Source organism: Mirounga leonina, unplaced genomic scaffold (assembly GCF_011800145.1).
Source record: "Mirounga leonina isolate KUSES-001 unplaced genomic scaffold, KU_Mleo_1.0 Mir_126, whole genome shotgun sequence".
NCBI classification, from domain to species: domain Eukaryota; kingdom Metazoa; phylum Chordata; class Mammalia; order Carnivora; family Phocidae; genus Mirounga; species Mirounga leonina.
The window spans coordinates 9,482,129-9,499,232 of NW_023270314.1; the positions used below are offsets into that span (position 1 = coordinate 9,482,129).

A 17,104-nucleotide genomic window follows, 5' to 3' on the forward strand; every position below is an offset into this window, starting at 1 on the left:
TAGCATCCACCCATTCATCTTCCTGTAACAATAACAATATAATAGCACATCACCTGGATAATGTCATATAACACTCACCTTAGAGAGTGATTAAATTACTGTTAGTCTCCCTATTTTATGGTGAAGGAAACTGAGGTTTACACACAGTAAACTAAGATCAAACAGCTAGTGAGCGGCACCACTGGGACTCAGATTATGGAAGGCTAGCTCTAGAGACCCCCGCTTTTTTTTTTTTTTAATTTTATTATGTTATGTTAGTCACCATACATTACATCATTAGTTTTTGTTGCAGTGTTCCATGATTCATTGTTTGCATATAACCCCCAGTGCTCCATGCAGAACGTGCCCTCTCTAATACCCATCACCGGGCTAACCCATCCCCCCACCACCTCCCCTCTAGAACCCTCAGTTTGTTTCTCAGAGTCCATAGTAGAGACCCCGCTCTTAACCAACACTCCTCAGTGCAAGGTACTGAGTACTTAATGTGTATGAAGCATTGAGTTTGACCTCTGCTTCCTCATTTGAAACTGAAGGAAATAAGACAACCACACAACACTGAGATCAAATGATGCCATCTGTAAAGTGCCTGGGCCGATGCCTAGCACCTACTGGCTACTCGGTATAGATGGATCCCTTCCTCCAGGCATATGGGAATGAATACAATTTTATCCCATCCCTGCAGGGTCGGGAATAGGTCTGGAGATGACAAAACAGTTCTCTTGTGTGTGAATCCATTCACCTCTCAGACACGACTTGTGGAAAGTAATTTCAGTCCTTCATGTTCATGGAAATCATTTTAAAATAAAATACTCATACCTCATTCCCTGTGGAATTTGGTGCAACGCCTGTCCTTGTCAGTAAGTGACACCAGGCCATACTGTGCTAATGTTTCCCCAGCTGTGGGAGCCACGTTATAATCAGACAACATCCTACTGAGGCATTCACGCACATCTAAAAAACGCGCCAAGCTCAAAAAATGAAAAGGAGAAACCTTTTCCAAATCAATTTTCCCTTTTGTCTTTCTTTCAATTCTCAGGCTCCCTTCCTTTCAGCCATTGAGCTGAACTTCAGGTAGAGAGAAACATTTGGCACGAAAATGATTCTTCCATAAAGCCTGACATCTTTTAAGTACTTCCAAGAACTGTGCATTTCAAATACACTGAGAATTCTGTAGAGAGCAGAATAACTTTTTAAAAACCCGGTCATTTAATTCTGGTGCTCTCATTTTCAACTTGAGGATGATATCACCCATGTCAAATGGAAGTTGCTATGTAGATTGAAAAAAAGGGAGGAGACAGGTGTGGCCTCTTGAGCAGAGAAAGATATTTAGATTCTACGGAAGAGGCACTCTTGAAAACCCTAATGTGACCTTCCTCAGAAACCATTCCAGTCATCTGGGAAATGACCCCAGCACAACAAATATTTGGTTTTGTTCTACTTTTCAATTTACCGCTCCATTTCAGAGAAATTAAAGCATCAACAACTGGTGTTTATGCAGGAGTCACAAAGTACCCAAACAGCCACATATATCTCAGTTTCATTCAAAACCCGGGAAAGCAAATCAATGGAGGATAATGGAATGGGATAGAATTAGCTCAGTCGGGGAGAAAACATATTTGCTTTCTAAGATGCGTCTTCGCAAAAAGGTGGAGAAGGGGAAAAAATTAAAGCTTGGTCCCACCTCACAACAGAGCCCACAATTCATCAAGGTGACCATCTGATGAGAAACTGATGAGAAAAATAGAATTAAAGATAAAAACTTACAACCCCCCAGTTAAGTTTTCTTCCCTGTGAAGAAAGCATAACTTTTCCCTTTCATCCTTCCTCTACCTTCTATTTGTGATGTTTCCAATTAAGATTGCCTATCTAAAAATAGGTAATGTGGCACTCACAATTCCTGTTAGTAATGTATTTCTTTTCACTACATTCTGAAACCAAGCAGGATCCATAAATCATACCTCTTCTCACATGAAATGAGAAATGCTAAGGTCAACTGAAATTTCTGGGAAGGTGGAGAGGTGGAGCCACGCCTGTTATATTTCTGCAAGTTGCAAGAATTGCAAATGCTTCCTAGCAAAGACTCAGCGTCCGTAATCCTCCAGCTCAAACAAACGCTAACTCGTCACAAGTACCTGGGAGTCGGGAAGGCCCCGTGTGCCCAGTGGTGGGCACAGGCACCATCAGCTCTACCCAGGATCTGCCAAACAGTCCTATTCGCTGTCTCGAGCCTACCTTTGCTTGTCTCTGATCATCCACCTCCTTCCTTTTCTTTACAAAACTAGAGCTACTCCTGCGGAGTCACGTAGCACAAGAGGAAACAAGACCTCCTGAGAAGCGAGATGCCGGCTCGGAAGGCACATCCATTCCTTATTATGTATCTAGTCAACGTCTTATAGTGCACGGCATTTTGGTCCCAGAGAGCTTCGTGTTGACGTGGGGTATCTGGGGTGGGGAGAGAGGAGGGTGGCAAAAAATGTTCTCTGCTTCGTTGAGGAAAGGAGGTTAGAATCATCTCCACTCCATGTCGAACGAGAGGTTTCTCTCTCTCTCTCTCTCTGATGGAGCAGAGTAGAATACTCACAAGCTCCCCCAAACTGAATAAGCCTGCTGGGCTGGCGATTGCACTTTTCAAATATGCTAGTCCCCATTCGGGACTGTTTTGTTTTAGAGTCTCTGTTTAGCTGTGTACTTAAACTCGCAGCAAATGAATCACAAAGGGTGCGATTCTGTTAAATCAAAAAATCAAGAAATAGTCTGGCTACTAGAAAGAGCCAGAGAGGGACAAACCCCTGGCAATCGTTTTTCAAGCGTCAGCCCAGCTGTGTTTATTTCCATCCATCCTACCTCCCACAGGGGTCAGGCGGGGAGAGGCGGGAGGAGAAGAGCACAGGATAGGGCGGAGCTGGGCAGAATCACGGCGCAGGCTGGGGCGTGGCTCTGGCCCGCGGGGCCCCGCCCACGTGCCGCCCCGCCCCGCCCCGCCCCGGGACGTGCCAGAGACTGGAAGTCACACCCGGCTGGGTTGAGTCCTGGCTCCCTAAAGCCTGCAGTGAACTAAGTACACACAAGAGCCGTACATTTCAAATATGCCGAGAACTCTAAAGAGAATGACTTTTTAAAATGCCGAGTCTCCGTGCTGTGACTGCGCTTTTCAACCTGTGATACGATACCGCCTGTCAAGAGGAAGTGCCACAGCCACGTCCAGGCGGACAAAAGAATAGATGTGGCTTCTTGGGCAAAGAAAGAGAGAGTCTTTAAGAGAAGCACACTTGACAGCCCCGGAAGTTACCTTACTCGGAAACTATTCTGGTCATCTGGGAAATGAACCGAGGCCGACAGTATTTGCTTTCGTTCTACTCCTCAACTGCTCCATTTCAGAGAAATTAAAGCATCCACAGCTGGTGTTTATACAGGTAACATGATCAGCTGTGTCGCCTTCAGTAAATTTCTTAATGTCTCTGAAGTTCAGTTTCCTTGTCTTCAAAATGAGTACAAGAACGGCACCTATCCCAAAATGAGCGAACAAATGAGCAAAGTGTTGAACACAGTGTCCCGCACATGGCAGGAATTTAACCAAAGGAGGCTAAAACTACCCAAGTATGCCAGCTGAGAGGTCCCTACAGTGAACACTTCTACCACCGTCAGCCCTTCAGGGACTGATCCAACACAGCCGAGCTGCAAGCTGCACCCTCTAACCTTAGCTGAGACTCTCTGGCCTGGGAAGGCCTGGGAGAGGGCCAGTTTGTCAACTGAAGAAGCAAGCTGTATGCATGAGTTACAGGAAACTGAAAAGTTTACACACACACATGCACATACACGCATATACTTTTGAAAAGCTCCTTTAACCCAGCCCACCATGGAGCCTGAAATTCCGTAATTCACTCACTCCTTAAGGTCATTTATCCATTTTAAATGAGCTTAACAAATGATTATACGGGAATCGAGGAACCATTAGCTACTTAACACATGATAATAATAGTCATATCTATCCTAGATTCAACCCCAGCTTGTAACAGCCAGCATCTGGGCCGTGTAATCACTGCTAATTGTCCCAACCACACAAGGTAAATTCTATGCCCGTTTTAAGGTAAGAGCACTGGGACTCAGCAGTGCCTAGGTGGTTCAATTGGCTGAGTGTCCAACTCTTGATTTTGGTTCAGGTCATGATCTCAGGGTCATGAGATTGAGCCCTGCATCGGTCTCCACACTCAGCAAGGAGTCTGCTTGAGATTTTCTCTCTCCCTCTCCCTGTCCCTCCTCCCTTCCCACCTGTGCTCTCTCTCTCTCTCAAATGAAAAATAAATCTTAAGGAAAAATAAAAGAGCACTGAGACTCAGAGAAACTAGGTCAGTGCTCATGGCCACAGAGCTTGTAAGTGGTGGAGCAGGAAGTCAAACCCAGTATTGTCTATCTCCAAAGTCTAATCACTCTGCCACATGTTCTCCCACACCTCTGCTTCCGTGAGGATTACTTCTATGGATAATACATTAGCACCTGTTGTGGTAGAGCTGATAGAGAGGGTCTTGAAGAAATAAAATTGAACACAAGTTAAATGTATATGGTAGCCAACTTCCAAGATGGTCCCCAGGGAAGCCTGACTCCTGGCCTTCATCCCCATGTGTGGTCCCCTCCCACAGTGTAGCAGGGTTGGGCTATGAAACCAACGGAGTACATCAGGAGTGATGGTATGTCACTTCTGAGGCTAGGTTATAAAAGGCAGGGTAGATTCTACCTTGCTTTCTTTGGGACCACTTGATTTGGGGGAAGCCAGCTGCCATATCTTGAAGACACATGGCAGCCTTAGTGCAGGGACCCATTTTGTAAGAAAATTTGGCCTCCTGCCAATAACCATGTGAGTGAGCAGACTGGAAACATCTTCCAGCCCTAGGCTTCTCGGGTCAACACTTTGACTCCAGCCTCGTGAGAGACCCTGATACAGAATCACCCAGCTAAGCCACTCCCTAATTCCTGACCCTCAGAAACTTTGTGAGATAATAAATGCTTGTTGTTTTAAGCTGCTCAATTTTGGGGTAATTTGTTACACAACAATAAATAACTAATACAGTATAAAAATCAGACAATTTTAGGGCTTAAAGAGTCTTAGTGAAGGGGAGTGGAGAAGGGTATTAACCAAAAGATAATAAAAAGATCTGGAGGGGCACCTGAGTGGTTCAGTTGGATACATATTTGACTCTTGATTTTGATTCAGGTCATGATCTCAAGTTGTGAGATCAAGCCCCACGTTGGGCTCCATGCTCAGTTAGAGTCTGCTTGAGATTCTTTCCCTCTTCCCCTCCTCTGGCTCGTATGCACATGTGCTCTCTCTCCAAAATAAATAAATAATCTTTAAAAAAATCTTAAAAAAAAAAAGATTTGGAGCACGAGGATACACAAAAAGGAGAGCCAGTTGAAGTGCGAAAAATTATAATAACATTAGCAAATACTTATGTAGCATTTCCTATGCAGTGTTCTAAGTGTTGTTATTATATTAGCTCACTTAATCCTTAAAACAATCCTATAAAGCAGTAGTAGTTATCCCCATTGTACAGATATGGAAACTGAGGCACAGAAAACGAATCATTTGCAGGAGTCACTCAGCTGGCAAGTGTTTAAGGCTGGAATTCACCGCAGGCAGTCCAGTCCAGCTTCTGCCCTCTTAAACACACCACACCTTGCCTCTCAGATTGAAAGAAAAACTGGAGAAAGCAACCAAGGCCCTCCAAGTGGGCCAGGGGGCTGAGTAAACCCCACGCTTTTGGTCTAGATTCTTTGATTATTGTTTTGAGAGAGAGAAGGATAAAGTACACTGTATAGCAATGCTCCATTGATTTCATTTAATCCTCAAAATACTCACAGGAGAAAGGCAGAGGAGATACTATTATTCCCATTCCACAGAGAAAACTGAGGCTGAGAGATGGATTCAAGTGGTTCTCCCAGAATTTGAAGTCAGAGGAGTTTTTTTGGCAAGTTAGGGAATTTTCCAACTTAAAGCAAATTCTGGCCTGTTGCAACTCCCTTGTTTAACTTACTCATTGACATGGCATTGATCTATTTACATTTCAGATTCCAAGGACTATAAAAAATAAATAAATCAGAGGAAGCAGCCCCATGAGAAGGACATAAGGTTCACATACCACCTTAATTTCAGCCAGAAGAAAGTACATTCATAACAAAACACAATCACAATAATATTCAAAATCAATTGAAGCAAACAAGAGTGGCATAATTAAAGTCAGAGCTCAGGGCCTCTTTCCAAGAGAGTAAGATGGATTGAAATAACTACCACCACCCCCACCAAAAATATAATTAAATATGCATGCATATTGTTGAGGAATAATCATTATAATAGCCCTCAAAGAAAAATGTGTTTATTTCTAGCCAATTGGAAAAAAAAAATGTATTACTGATTCTTCTTCCCCAATAATACAGCAATTGTGAGCCCTACAGAAATGCAGCCAAGCGAACGCCAAGGTTAAAATATGAAGGTGCCAATGGCAGAAAGCTGGATCGTTTCAGACAAACCTCACAGCTACCCCCTCCCCGTCATAATTCTCTCTTCCTCCACACGCCATCTGCCCCCTACGCACTTGCATAGTCTCTGAACTGTCTGTATGCGCTCCACACCGTCTAATCATGAGCTACTTCCTTCTTTGTTCCCCCCCAAAATTTCTATTATTTGGGTGGGGGAGGACAGGGTGTGTGATGTGCATCCTCTCCCACGCGAATTCAGGAGCCGTGCCCTCTCAAGCCAGGGCGGGCGTTCTGGGGTCTTCCACGGAGAATGTATTTGCACTCAGGACGGTTTCCTCTGCCTTGATTGGTGAGGCAGTTAGGCCTCCCCCCGACACTCGCGGCCACGCGGCTCAGGCCCTGGGTAATCAATCCTGTTCTCGGCCGCGCTGTCAATCAGCTACGCGCCCGAGTGCCCCCTATCGACAGCTCTCAGCGTGCGGCCGCCTTCCCGGCTCCCGCTCCTCTCCGGGTTCACCGTGAGACAGAGCTTGAGCCTGCTGGTTTTTTTCATCAGAGACTGGAATTTTTCCATTTTCTCTGCTTGTGTTGATTCTTCGCCCCCTGCTTTATCTTTTCAAGACTAGCATTGAAAATACAGTATTCAACACGAATCCCCCGGAGGGCTTCTTGGCCATGGTTTCAGTATCTGTTATTCGGTCTTTCATTCCTTTCTCCCTCCCCTTACCTTCAGACACCTCAGACTGCAGCCTGCCGATCCCTACAACAACCCCAAACATCTGGACTCCATCTTCGTCTCTATTTCCGACCATCTATTTGACCTGCTCGGGGTCCAGAAAGCCTAAACAAATTATCAATAGGGAATTGAATTGTTCTCCACGTGTCAGAATGGTCTCTCGTTTTATCACCCAGTTGTATTTGCTGGGACCTCACATGCCGGATTTTTCAGGATCGCCTCAATTTCAAATAATCTGCTTCTCAGACCAGTGGTTCCAAGCATCCGTTTGGAAAACCAGTTTGCAGCATGCTGCCAGAAGCCACTCTAATGAGCTTATTTTAAGTACTTATCATGTACATCCTTTTCCTTTGCTCTCTCAGAAAGCCATCAGCACTAGAAAAATACCTATTTCAATTAGAAATTGCATCTTTATTCTTCGTGAACGAAAAGGACACCTAACTTACTTCGTGGCAAACCGGCCAGGCCCACTTGGGATTTGTTATCACCTGTGCCCCACACCCACCAGCCCCTAACACAAGCTTGACCTCCAGTCCTCTGTGTGCTTGTGTGAGCACGTGCGTGCATGCGCGCGTGCACGCGCGCGCACACACACACACACACACAAATAGCTAGCCCTTAACCATCCTCAAACTCCTCCTGAGAGAAGCCACAGCGGCATTGACATAAAAGCCATTAAGGAATGATTCTTTTCTCTCTACTTTCCACAGGCCCTTGGTTTGTGCTTTCCAAATTTATCCACCCCTGCTAGGCACCTTCCCCACTCTGTCAACTTAACAGATCATCAGTTGCCTTGGTGCTCCTGGTATCTGTATTTTGGCAGCTTCACACACACATGGGTATGATTGCTTTCTATGAAATCTTTCCATAAAGAAGGATGTTGTTCTGCCCTAAATGCTTCAGTATAGGGAACAGTCTTTAAATGGGGAACCGGAGGAGTTTTCACCCAAGGATGACTTCTAGGGACGTTGGAGCTACAGTATTTGTTAAGGTGGCAGCATAAACAATGGTGTTAACATAGCTAAAGAATACAACAATAGTTCAACTGGAAACGGAAGACAGCCCGTGGAAAAGGGGCAGGGGAAGATGTACTGATACTGAGTGGCACGATCACAAACCACGTGCCAGGCCCTGTGCTAGGCACAGCAGGGCGGCCCCTGCGACCACCCCGGGAGGTGGGTCACACGTATGTGGAGACGCTTTTTCCGGATGAAGAAACAGGCCCAGTGGTGATGATCACCCAGCGAGGAAGCCGTGCAGCCAGGACTTGAACCCCAGACCGGCTGGCTCCAATGCTGTAATCATTTTGTTGTTTTTCATCTATTTGCTATTGGAGGTCATCAGTCTGGACCCGGCACTGTCCAGGGAGAGGGTTATAAAGCCCCTGGATTCCAGACTCTCTTTACTAAACACCCTTTGCTTTGACTCTGTTGCCACCAAATCACCATCAGGGTAATGTCTAGCCTTTATGGGGTCATGACAACAGGGACTTTTGTGAATCGTATGAGAGTAGGTTCTCTCTGTAAAATGATGAATTGGCAGTTTCCTGTCTACCTCAGCCTCTTGAACCTCTACTTACTGAGTGAGGGCCTTTGAACCTAAGCACTCCCCAGCCCTGTAAACAGGGGCCAGATCCTGGGATGCCCCTTCGCACCTCCCATTACCCACCAACCTCTTCTCCAGTCATAACGTTCAGAGCCACCTTCTCAGCCACACTCAGCCTCTGGAACCAGCCAGTGCCATCTTTTGAGCTTAGCTTCCTTATTGGCCACCAACCAGGAGCTTGCAGATTGGTCAGAATTATTCCCCCGAGGTGGAGGCCACCGTCAACAGCCTGGTCAGCATGCATCTGCAGGCCTCCTGCACCTACCTCTCTCTGGGCTTCTATTTCTATCACGCTGGTGTGGCTCTGGAAGGCATGGGCCACTTCCTCCCTAAATCGGCCAAGGACAATCACGAGGGTGCCCAGCACCTCTTGTAGAGGTAAAAACACAGCAGCCAGGCCTTCCTCCAGGATGCCCAGAAGCCATCCCATGGAAGCTGCTGCGGTTCTAGAGAAGAGCCTGAAGCAGGCCCTTCTAGATCTGCAGTGCCCAGGTTTTGCCCACGCAGACCCCCAGCTCTGTGATTCCTGAAGACCCACTTCCTATATGAGCAGGTGAGACTCAGCAAGAAGATGGCAACCACCTGGCTAACTCCACAGGCTGGCGGCCCCCGAGGCTGGGCTGTGTGGGTATCTCTTCCAAAGGCTCACCCTTTGAGAGGCCCCTCTGGCATCCCCCTGGTGCCAGGGCTCCTGCCTGAGCCTCTTCCTGCAGCCGTGAGGCAGCTTTTTAGCCACCCTGGAGCCTCCTCCTGAGTAGTGGGCCAAACAAACAATAAAGCTTTTTGCAGGAAAAAAAAAAGATCTCTACCATTTCCAACCGCCAATTTATACTTTTGCTTTCCACAGACACTGCACTTCGATTTTCCTCTTTAGCTGAGGGAAGGTGGCAAACGCAAACTCCTGTTAATGCTTTGAGAGCTTCACCCTCCATCATTTTGATATATGCTTTTTTCCTCTTCTGCCCCTATCAGTATGTTTTCTTTAAAACCAAAAGAGTCCCCATGGTCAATGCCCCTTGAAAGTGAGTGTCACCACAATATCAGCTTGTCTTGACCCATTTCTGGGCTGTTTCCAGAAGAAATAAGTAACATTTGAGATAGTTCCTTGATCACTATGCTATCGAAATTCTTTATAGACACACACACATACATACATATATTTTTTACATAGGTATAATGCATATACCATCTATGCATAAAATACATACTTATCCATCTGTTCTACCTAAAGAAAAAAGCTCTGCCAAGCACTGAGCTTTTATCATGTCGTGGGCAGGTGATGCCCTAAAGGCCAGTCCTGCTCACACCCCTTCTAAGGACCCATGTATGACCTGATTCCCCAGGGACAATCTGTGAAGCAAGGAGAGCCAAGCTGAAGGCTCATAATCAATTATCAGACCCTGATGTGAAAAAGTGAGCCCAGCCCATCAGGGTCCTCTCTTGGTAATTTGACTGGGAAACAGTGGGAGATGGTGTTCGTGAGTGATGGTGCTGAGGGTGGGAAGGAGGCTTGGGCCAGGACGAGCCTTGTGCACATTGACATCGTGAGCGGGGGAGAAAGCCACAGGAGGCTAAAGGCAGTCAAGAAGCTGCCTGGAACAGAGGAAAACAAAAATGGAGTAGACACGTGTGGAAAAGCACGTGCCAAGTGGTCCTGGGTTTTAGGATCATAAACATGGGGGAGAAAGAACGAAGGATGCCTGGGGCTTGGGAGGAAGAAGGAAAGAGCACCAAAGCATGAAAGGAAGTTAGAAATGAGCACACAACTGACTCGGTCAGAGGTGTGATGTGGAATCCTTTGACTTGGCTTTAAGCCCTTGTGTGTCATATTCTTTAAAAAAAAAAAAGAGGAAGAGAAAAAAGCAAAGGATGATACTCTCTAAAACACACAAAATGTCTGAAACTCACCCTAGACAAACTTGCCGCACAGGACAGTCAAGCTTCTCACCTATTCGCAACTAAAATAAGAAAGACCCTTTCCTATGGGGTATGGAGTTACATTTTGTTCGGAAGACATGATATGTGTAACTGATCACATACCAGACAAAGGAAAGGCAGCGCCCGGAGGGTCTACATGTTTTATTAATGTGAGCACAATAAACAGAGGCCAATAGCCACTCCTGCAAGTCAACACATTACATTACGGCCGGTCTCAAACATCCCGTCACACACCATGCACGAGACACCGTGCTAACCCCAGTCCTGAGGTTCTCCAACTTCATCCCAACTGGGATCTGGGATTAGGTATGAACCTCTCCCATAAGCCCTCCAGTTTACAGGGAATTTTCCTTTCCATGTAGAGCAAACACATTTATTTTCTATTAAGGCTGCTTACATGAACCCTTGCACCATTCCTGCTGACTCTTCTACTTTCACCGGGGAAGCTGGACATTGAAGGGGGTTACTGACAAGTCAAATCAAAAGTACAATTCAAACGCATTTTCCGGACCCTGCAGCGTATATACGAAAATGGCCCCATGCCTTGGCAGAGCGGCAAACACAATGGTGAAAATGGAGTGCTTGGCATGTGGCCTGTGGGTCTCATTATTTTACAATTACACCTGGATGTGAAACATCAGCGTTGGCATTTAAACCCCACCAGGTTGGTGAGGGTTTAAAATGGTTCGTGTCTGCCTTCTGCAAAAGTTAAAGTGAAGACAAGGCGGGTCTGTTTAACACAGCAGGTTTCCCCTAATTAGCCGGCCACAAGTCACAGAAAAGAGTTACACAGGTACTTACTATTTGTAACCCATGGCCACATCCACAAAATACTTTCTTCTCTGTCGATAGACATTGTCCTTAAATCCCTTAAACAGAAAAGAGATTAAGTTATTTAACAAAGTGCCAAAAAATTCGCCGCAGCAGGCCTGAAAGAAAATCACCGTGGTGGTTATTGAGTGTTGGAGTCAAATGTGAATTTTATCCTTGGATGACCATCTTCATGGCACAGGCAGAAGCGAACTGGCCTTACAGTAAAACCTCATTACATTTGGGTTGTACTAATTTGGGATGCATGGGAATTCAGGCTAAAGTGAATGGCATCTTTGGTTTTCAAGTATCATTTACGTGTAATTGATGTTAATCACGAGTTAATCTTATCCTGTTCATTAAAACAGGTCCCTTTAACATGGTTATTTAGTAAGTTAACCTAAATGTAATTGCTTTGGGTAAATAGCCAATAAATGCACATTTGTTAAAAATTCTATCATTCAGAATAATCATTGAATCCCCCAAATTAGCATGGATTAAAGAGGTTTTGCTGTTTTTTATGAGAATAGCCACATAATGCAAAATCGATTATAAGGGATTCATGCACAGGGTAGCAAGTGAGCTCCATTCCACTCTGAGTTCCCTTTGATTCTGTTTAGTCTTTAGGAACTGCAAGGCTTCTGTCCGTCATCATGCACTTGGGAAGTTAAACATCCTGACTGTCATTGTTCTGTCAAGTGGAATACTCCTGAGAGGAACTTCCCGGTTTACTCAAGAATCTCTCCTCTTGTCAACAGACCTTCCACTTTCCTTTCCTTCAGGTACTTTCAATCAATTCTTTCTGGGCTGGTTTTTTCAAACTGCTGGAAACCCAGAAGGAATTGTTTCCATTTAACTTCTTACGTCTGCAACCCTGTGAGCTCGAAGCGTAACCAGGAAGCAGTGGAGAATGGAGGCTGGGCCAGACAGGCCGCTGGGATCACGGGCTCTGAGAGGAGAGCTGAGACAGGCCCACGGAAGCCCAGATTACCTCTGCTATGGCTTACACGCTTCTGCAAAAGTGGGCTGTTCAAGGAGGCACCTGAAACACAGAGAAAATCACTCTGTTCTCTTGTATGGCTGAAGGAGAACTGAGGAGAATTGAGGACCGTCTGCTGGGCTGAGATAAAGAACTTCCACTGCTAACAGCCTTTCTCTCTAAGAGCATTACTGTCAGTGGGAGACAGAGAGAGAGTACCCTGAGATCACCCAGACACCCCGAAGAAATGAAGTATGCCCGCCAGAGAAGCTAGCACTTTCTTTCCTCTGTTATGAATTGGGAGTTTTCAAACTGGGGTTCATAGGCAGGCTTACGAGGCCTTAAAATGTGTACACACAAAATGTTGTGACCAAGCTACTGCATTACCAAATGTGTCTGTGACCTAAAGAAGGTCTCCTGCTCTAGAGGAGAAAGTATGAGCTTCAAGTCACTAGGAATATCGGGCCGCCTAGGAGAGCAAAACGGGGGTTCCAAGCACCTTTATTACTCAGAAGGAAAGCAGGCCATGACAAAAGGCAAAGAGTCATATGAAAAGCACAGCACCTGTTCCCCAGTTCCTGCCAAACCAGACATCACCCTGCAAGCATCGTTATCGGCTGGGCTTCCTGAAGGTTCTCGACTGTCTCTCCTTGGCAAACACCTGCACCTTTTCCAGGCATGCAAGAGAGTGATTTACTCAACATGCCTCATTAGCCTAGTATGGCAGTGATTATGCAAATGTCGTTGGCGATCCACAGCTGCCAAGATTGAACTGTGGACTAGCAAAATAAAACAGGGACGCTAGCTACACCAGTGATCACAGAGGCAGAGCATTCTTTGGCCATCTATTCTGGACTGAAGGCAGGGATAAAGTTACCAGATAACACGGAGGACACCCATGCAATAGTTGGGGCATACTTATACTAAGAACTGATTCCTTGTTTACCTGAAATTCAAATTTAACTGGGCATCCTATATATGTATTTACTAAATCTGGCAACGCTAATCCCCAGACAGTATCTGCCCCACACCCATCCTTCCTCTCTCAGTTTAAATCAAGGGGAACTGAAGAGCCAGCCAGCACCCTAAAGTGCTCAGCCAAGTGTGAGTTGGCACTCAAGTAGCTATCCCAAATAGTTGGACCCTGGTGAAATATTAGAATCCCTTGGGGAGCTTTAAGGAATACTCTGAACCTAGACACGTTCCCAGAGGTTATGATCTAAGCACTCTGGGGGTGAGACCCTGGCCTCAGTATTTTTTTTTTTAATTCCCCACAGATTATTTGAATGGAAAGCTAATGTTGAGAATCACTGAGCTAGAACATTAGTTCTCAAACACTAGAGCTCATCAGATGTCCTGCGAATTCTTTTAAATGCAGATTCCAGGGTCCATCCTGAAAGTTCTGATTCAGTGGGCTTCAGATGAGCCCTAAGGAACTGCATTTTTAATAAGCACTTTATGGCTGGGCCTTGAACCACACTTTGAGAGACCCTCCCAGTCTAGATCCTTGCTACTCAAAGTGTAGCAGACCTCCAGCGTAAGCCTCAACTGGGAGCTCACTAGACACGCAGGACCTCACTTTGCACTTTGAAAAGATCTTCCAGATGGTTTGTTCAGCAAAGTTTGGGAGACACTGACCTAGATAGATGTTTAACCCTTTCTAGGGAGCCTCGGCAACCTGACTCTCCCATTCCAGCTCCTTCCGAGCCACCTTAGTACAAGGGCACCATCCTGACACAGTAATCCCTGTCTCAGAACTGGGAGTATTCCCAGGCACCAAAGGTCCTTAGACCACTTTTTCCATGCTCACCAAATAATAACTTACAAAAAACATCAACTTACCAATACCAGATTTTGCATAACGAACATTTGGTGTGCTTATAAAAGAAATACATGTGGTAAAAAAAAAAAATGATGAGAGAGGTTGAAGATTGCTAAATACTTGGGATTATTTCAACTGGCTGCACAGAAAATAAGAGGAGACGTCATAAGGTGGGTATAATTAGGAGTAATGGAACAGACTTAAACACAGGAAAATTTACACTAAGTATCAGAATCAATTCCTTCACAAGGTCATTGGTTCCTGTGGTTATTACACTAACAAAGCTGACCCCCTTTCTCCCGGTTGAGTAATTGAAGAACTAGACTAAGGGGAGCATTTGGAAATAGGAGGTTCGCAAGAAATCCTTTACTATCCAGGCATTGATCTGAATGATTTAATAGAGCATTTCCATTCCTGGGATTAGGCATTTACTCTTGCCAAAATGCTTTCCAGTTGTTTTATTAACTAGGCTTTTCAAATGCCCCTTGGAGGTCAATAAGGATTTTATTTCCACTTTTTACATAAAGAATTTGAGGCGCAGAGGTAGAGGGACTTGCCCAAGGTCATCCTGCAAGTTAACAGCTGGTATCTGGAAAGTCCTATTACTGCTAATCTCTTAAATCAGGCTTCTGTGTGAAGTCTGACTCCTCTGAAAGTAGCAGGGGGCAAGGGGAGGGGGGAAATAACAAACGGATGATTCTTAAAGGCACTTTGAGTGTTCAGGAGCCTTATGTGTGACTTACTGTGAATTATTCTGAAGTTTTGGATTGGCAAATGTAACACTGTGTCTCTGAGTAAATTCAGCTTCTTGAAAATAATGCAGATGAATTAAGTCTGTTTGACCATTTGCTTGAATGGTATGTTATGAATTGGTCTGAATTGGTATATTATAACAAATGACTAATTTGGTTGAAACCTTCCCTCTAATTAAAGATGTTGTAGGATCCTCTCTAGCAGTGGTTCTCAAACTTAGGTTTGTTAAAACAAACTCCCAGATAATGCTAATGCAGCCAAGCCTGGGATCACGCTTGGAGAACCACTGCATAGGTTAATAGTCACACGTCAGATTTCTAGATTTCCTCCATTTAAATAAAAGGAATACCTCAGACCACAAAGCCCTTCTATAAGCCTGGCTGATCTGCTTGGGTTTTACCCTTTTATCTGCCCATTTGTAGAAAGGGGCATTGGGAAAAAAAAAAAAAAATGCTTGTAACAAATGAGTATATTGCTTACTTCTCCCAGACTCTTAACTGTACTTCATTCTGACCATAAAGAAGTTCCAAGTCTCTTGTGTCAAATAAAAACTGATGTAAAGGGGGAGGGAGGAAATAATGGGAAATGCTTACCTACATATCATATTTCTTTAAAGGTGGTCATTTTTATTGGAATAGAAGAGAGATAGCGGTAAATAGATTCAGGGTAGATGTGGGAAGAGATGTGTTTTCCATCACGACCTTATTCTAAAACTCTCTCCCTTTCCATTGAGACTGAAGTCCACCGCATTACTCTACTCCTAACTACCTCCAGTCAAGGAAAATAGCAAGGAGAATTTTATTCTCTTACTGAGCCCCATAATGCCTAGTCCTCCCTCCTTTCTCAAAGGGGTGATCAATTTCAGTTCATCGTTTTTCCAAGGGTCACCATCTGCAAGTATATTTCACACTGTCTAATGCTACAGAAATATTCTCCAAGGTTTAGAATCTCCTTCTCTAACCAACCCTTTTAAGAACAAATGTTACGTGGAAATGCCATCTTTCTAATCTGCTTCCAGCCAACGCATATGTACAGGGAAGATTTATCATTGGGAAGCTGGCTCTCAGGGATGGGGAATAAATAATAAATTGCTCCACAATAAAGCACACAACATGGCACGCTGCCTGGCACATGCGTGGAGCTGGACCAGCATGTATGGAATGGATTTGACTGGACACTTACTGGGTGGTCGGCATCAAGCTCAGAACCATACATGAGAACTCTGTGAGAGCATTTGTCTAACTCAGAGATCTTCCGGGGGAACCAGGGCACATCCTCTAGTTCTGTTGAAAACACAGTGCGGGTTCAAAAATATTAGCTCACAGATTGTATTTTCCTTTTTGCAACATTTGTCAGATTGCTAAATCACCCGACAAGGAAAAGCTGGCCTTGCCTTCTTCCTCCGTCCAAATGTTCTCTGGCGGATTCAGCGTCACAATTGTAGTTTGAAATTTCAGCAACTGAATGAGCTCATTGAATTCGGTTTTGCCACACTCGCAGTCCACGAAGATTTCAACCTCTGAACTTCTTCGCCGGGATTTCCTGGACTCAATATGAACCATGTTGACATGTTTTTCCTGTGGAAATATGAGCAACATCTCTAAATTATCTTCACGGCACAATAAAAGGGATGCCAAGGGCTATTCTTGTTCAACTCTTAAGAACAGGTACCAAGTACCCACAAAGGAGAAAAAAACAATCTCCTTGCTCTTTGATTGACTAAAACATGGAAATGTTTTCAACCAGTGCCTCTGTTAATTGGAATAGAGACTGTATGTAGGTTTCCCTGTCTCTTTTTTTAAAAAAAGAAGAGGGTATATAAAAGCATATAAAGGGCCCTATAAAATGTATTATAATTATGAATATCATCATTTCCCTGCACGGTCCACATCCCACTGGGGGTGTGCATTGCTAGTTGGGGGCAAGGGGAAATTAGCTTATCACATCATCGTATCATCCCCAAATTTATATTTTTATTTTCATATGTTTT

At 44.7% G+C, this 17,104-nt stretch overlaps 1 protein-coding gene across 3 annotated transcripts in view; it reads right to left on the reverse strand.

The window, feature by feature from the left end:
* The window catches only part of TPH2 (tryptophan hydroxylase 2), an 88,141-nt gene that overhangs the window by 66,135 nt on the left and 4,902 nt on the right, over positions 1–17,104 (reverse strand). For all 3 annotated transcript variants that reach the window (XM_035002120.1, XM_035002119.1, XM_035002121.1), the window contains exons 3-5: positions 16,508–16,691; positions 16,297–16,397; positions 11,552–11,619 (exon numbers count right to left, since the gene is read on the reverse strand). In XM_035002120.1, coding sequence (XP_034858011.1) covers positions 11,552–11,619; positions 16,297–16,397; positions 16,508–16,691 — 353 coding nt within the window. The remainder of the gene's footprint in view (positions 1–11,551; positions 11,620–16,296; positions 16,398–16,507; positions 16,692–17,104) is intronic.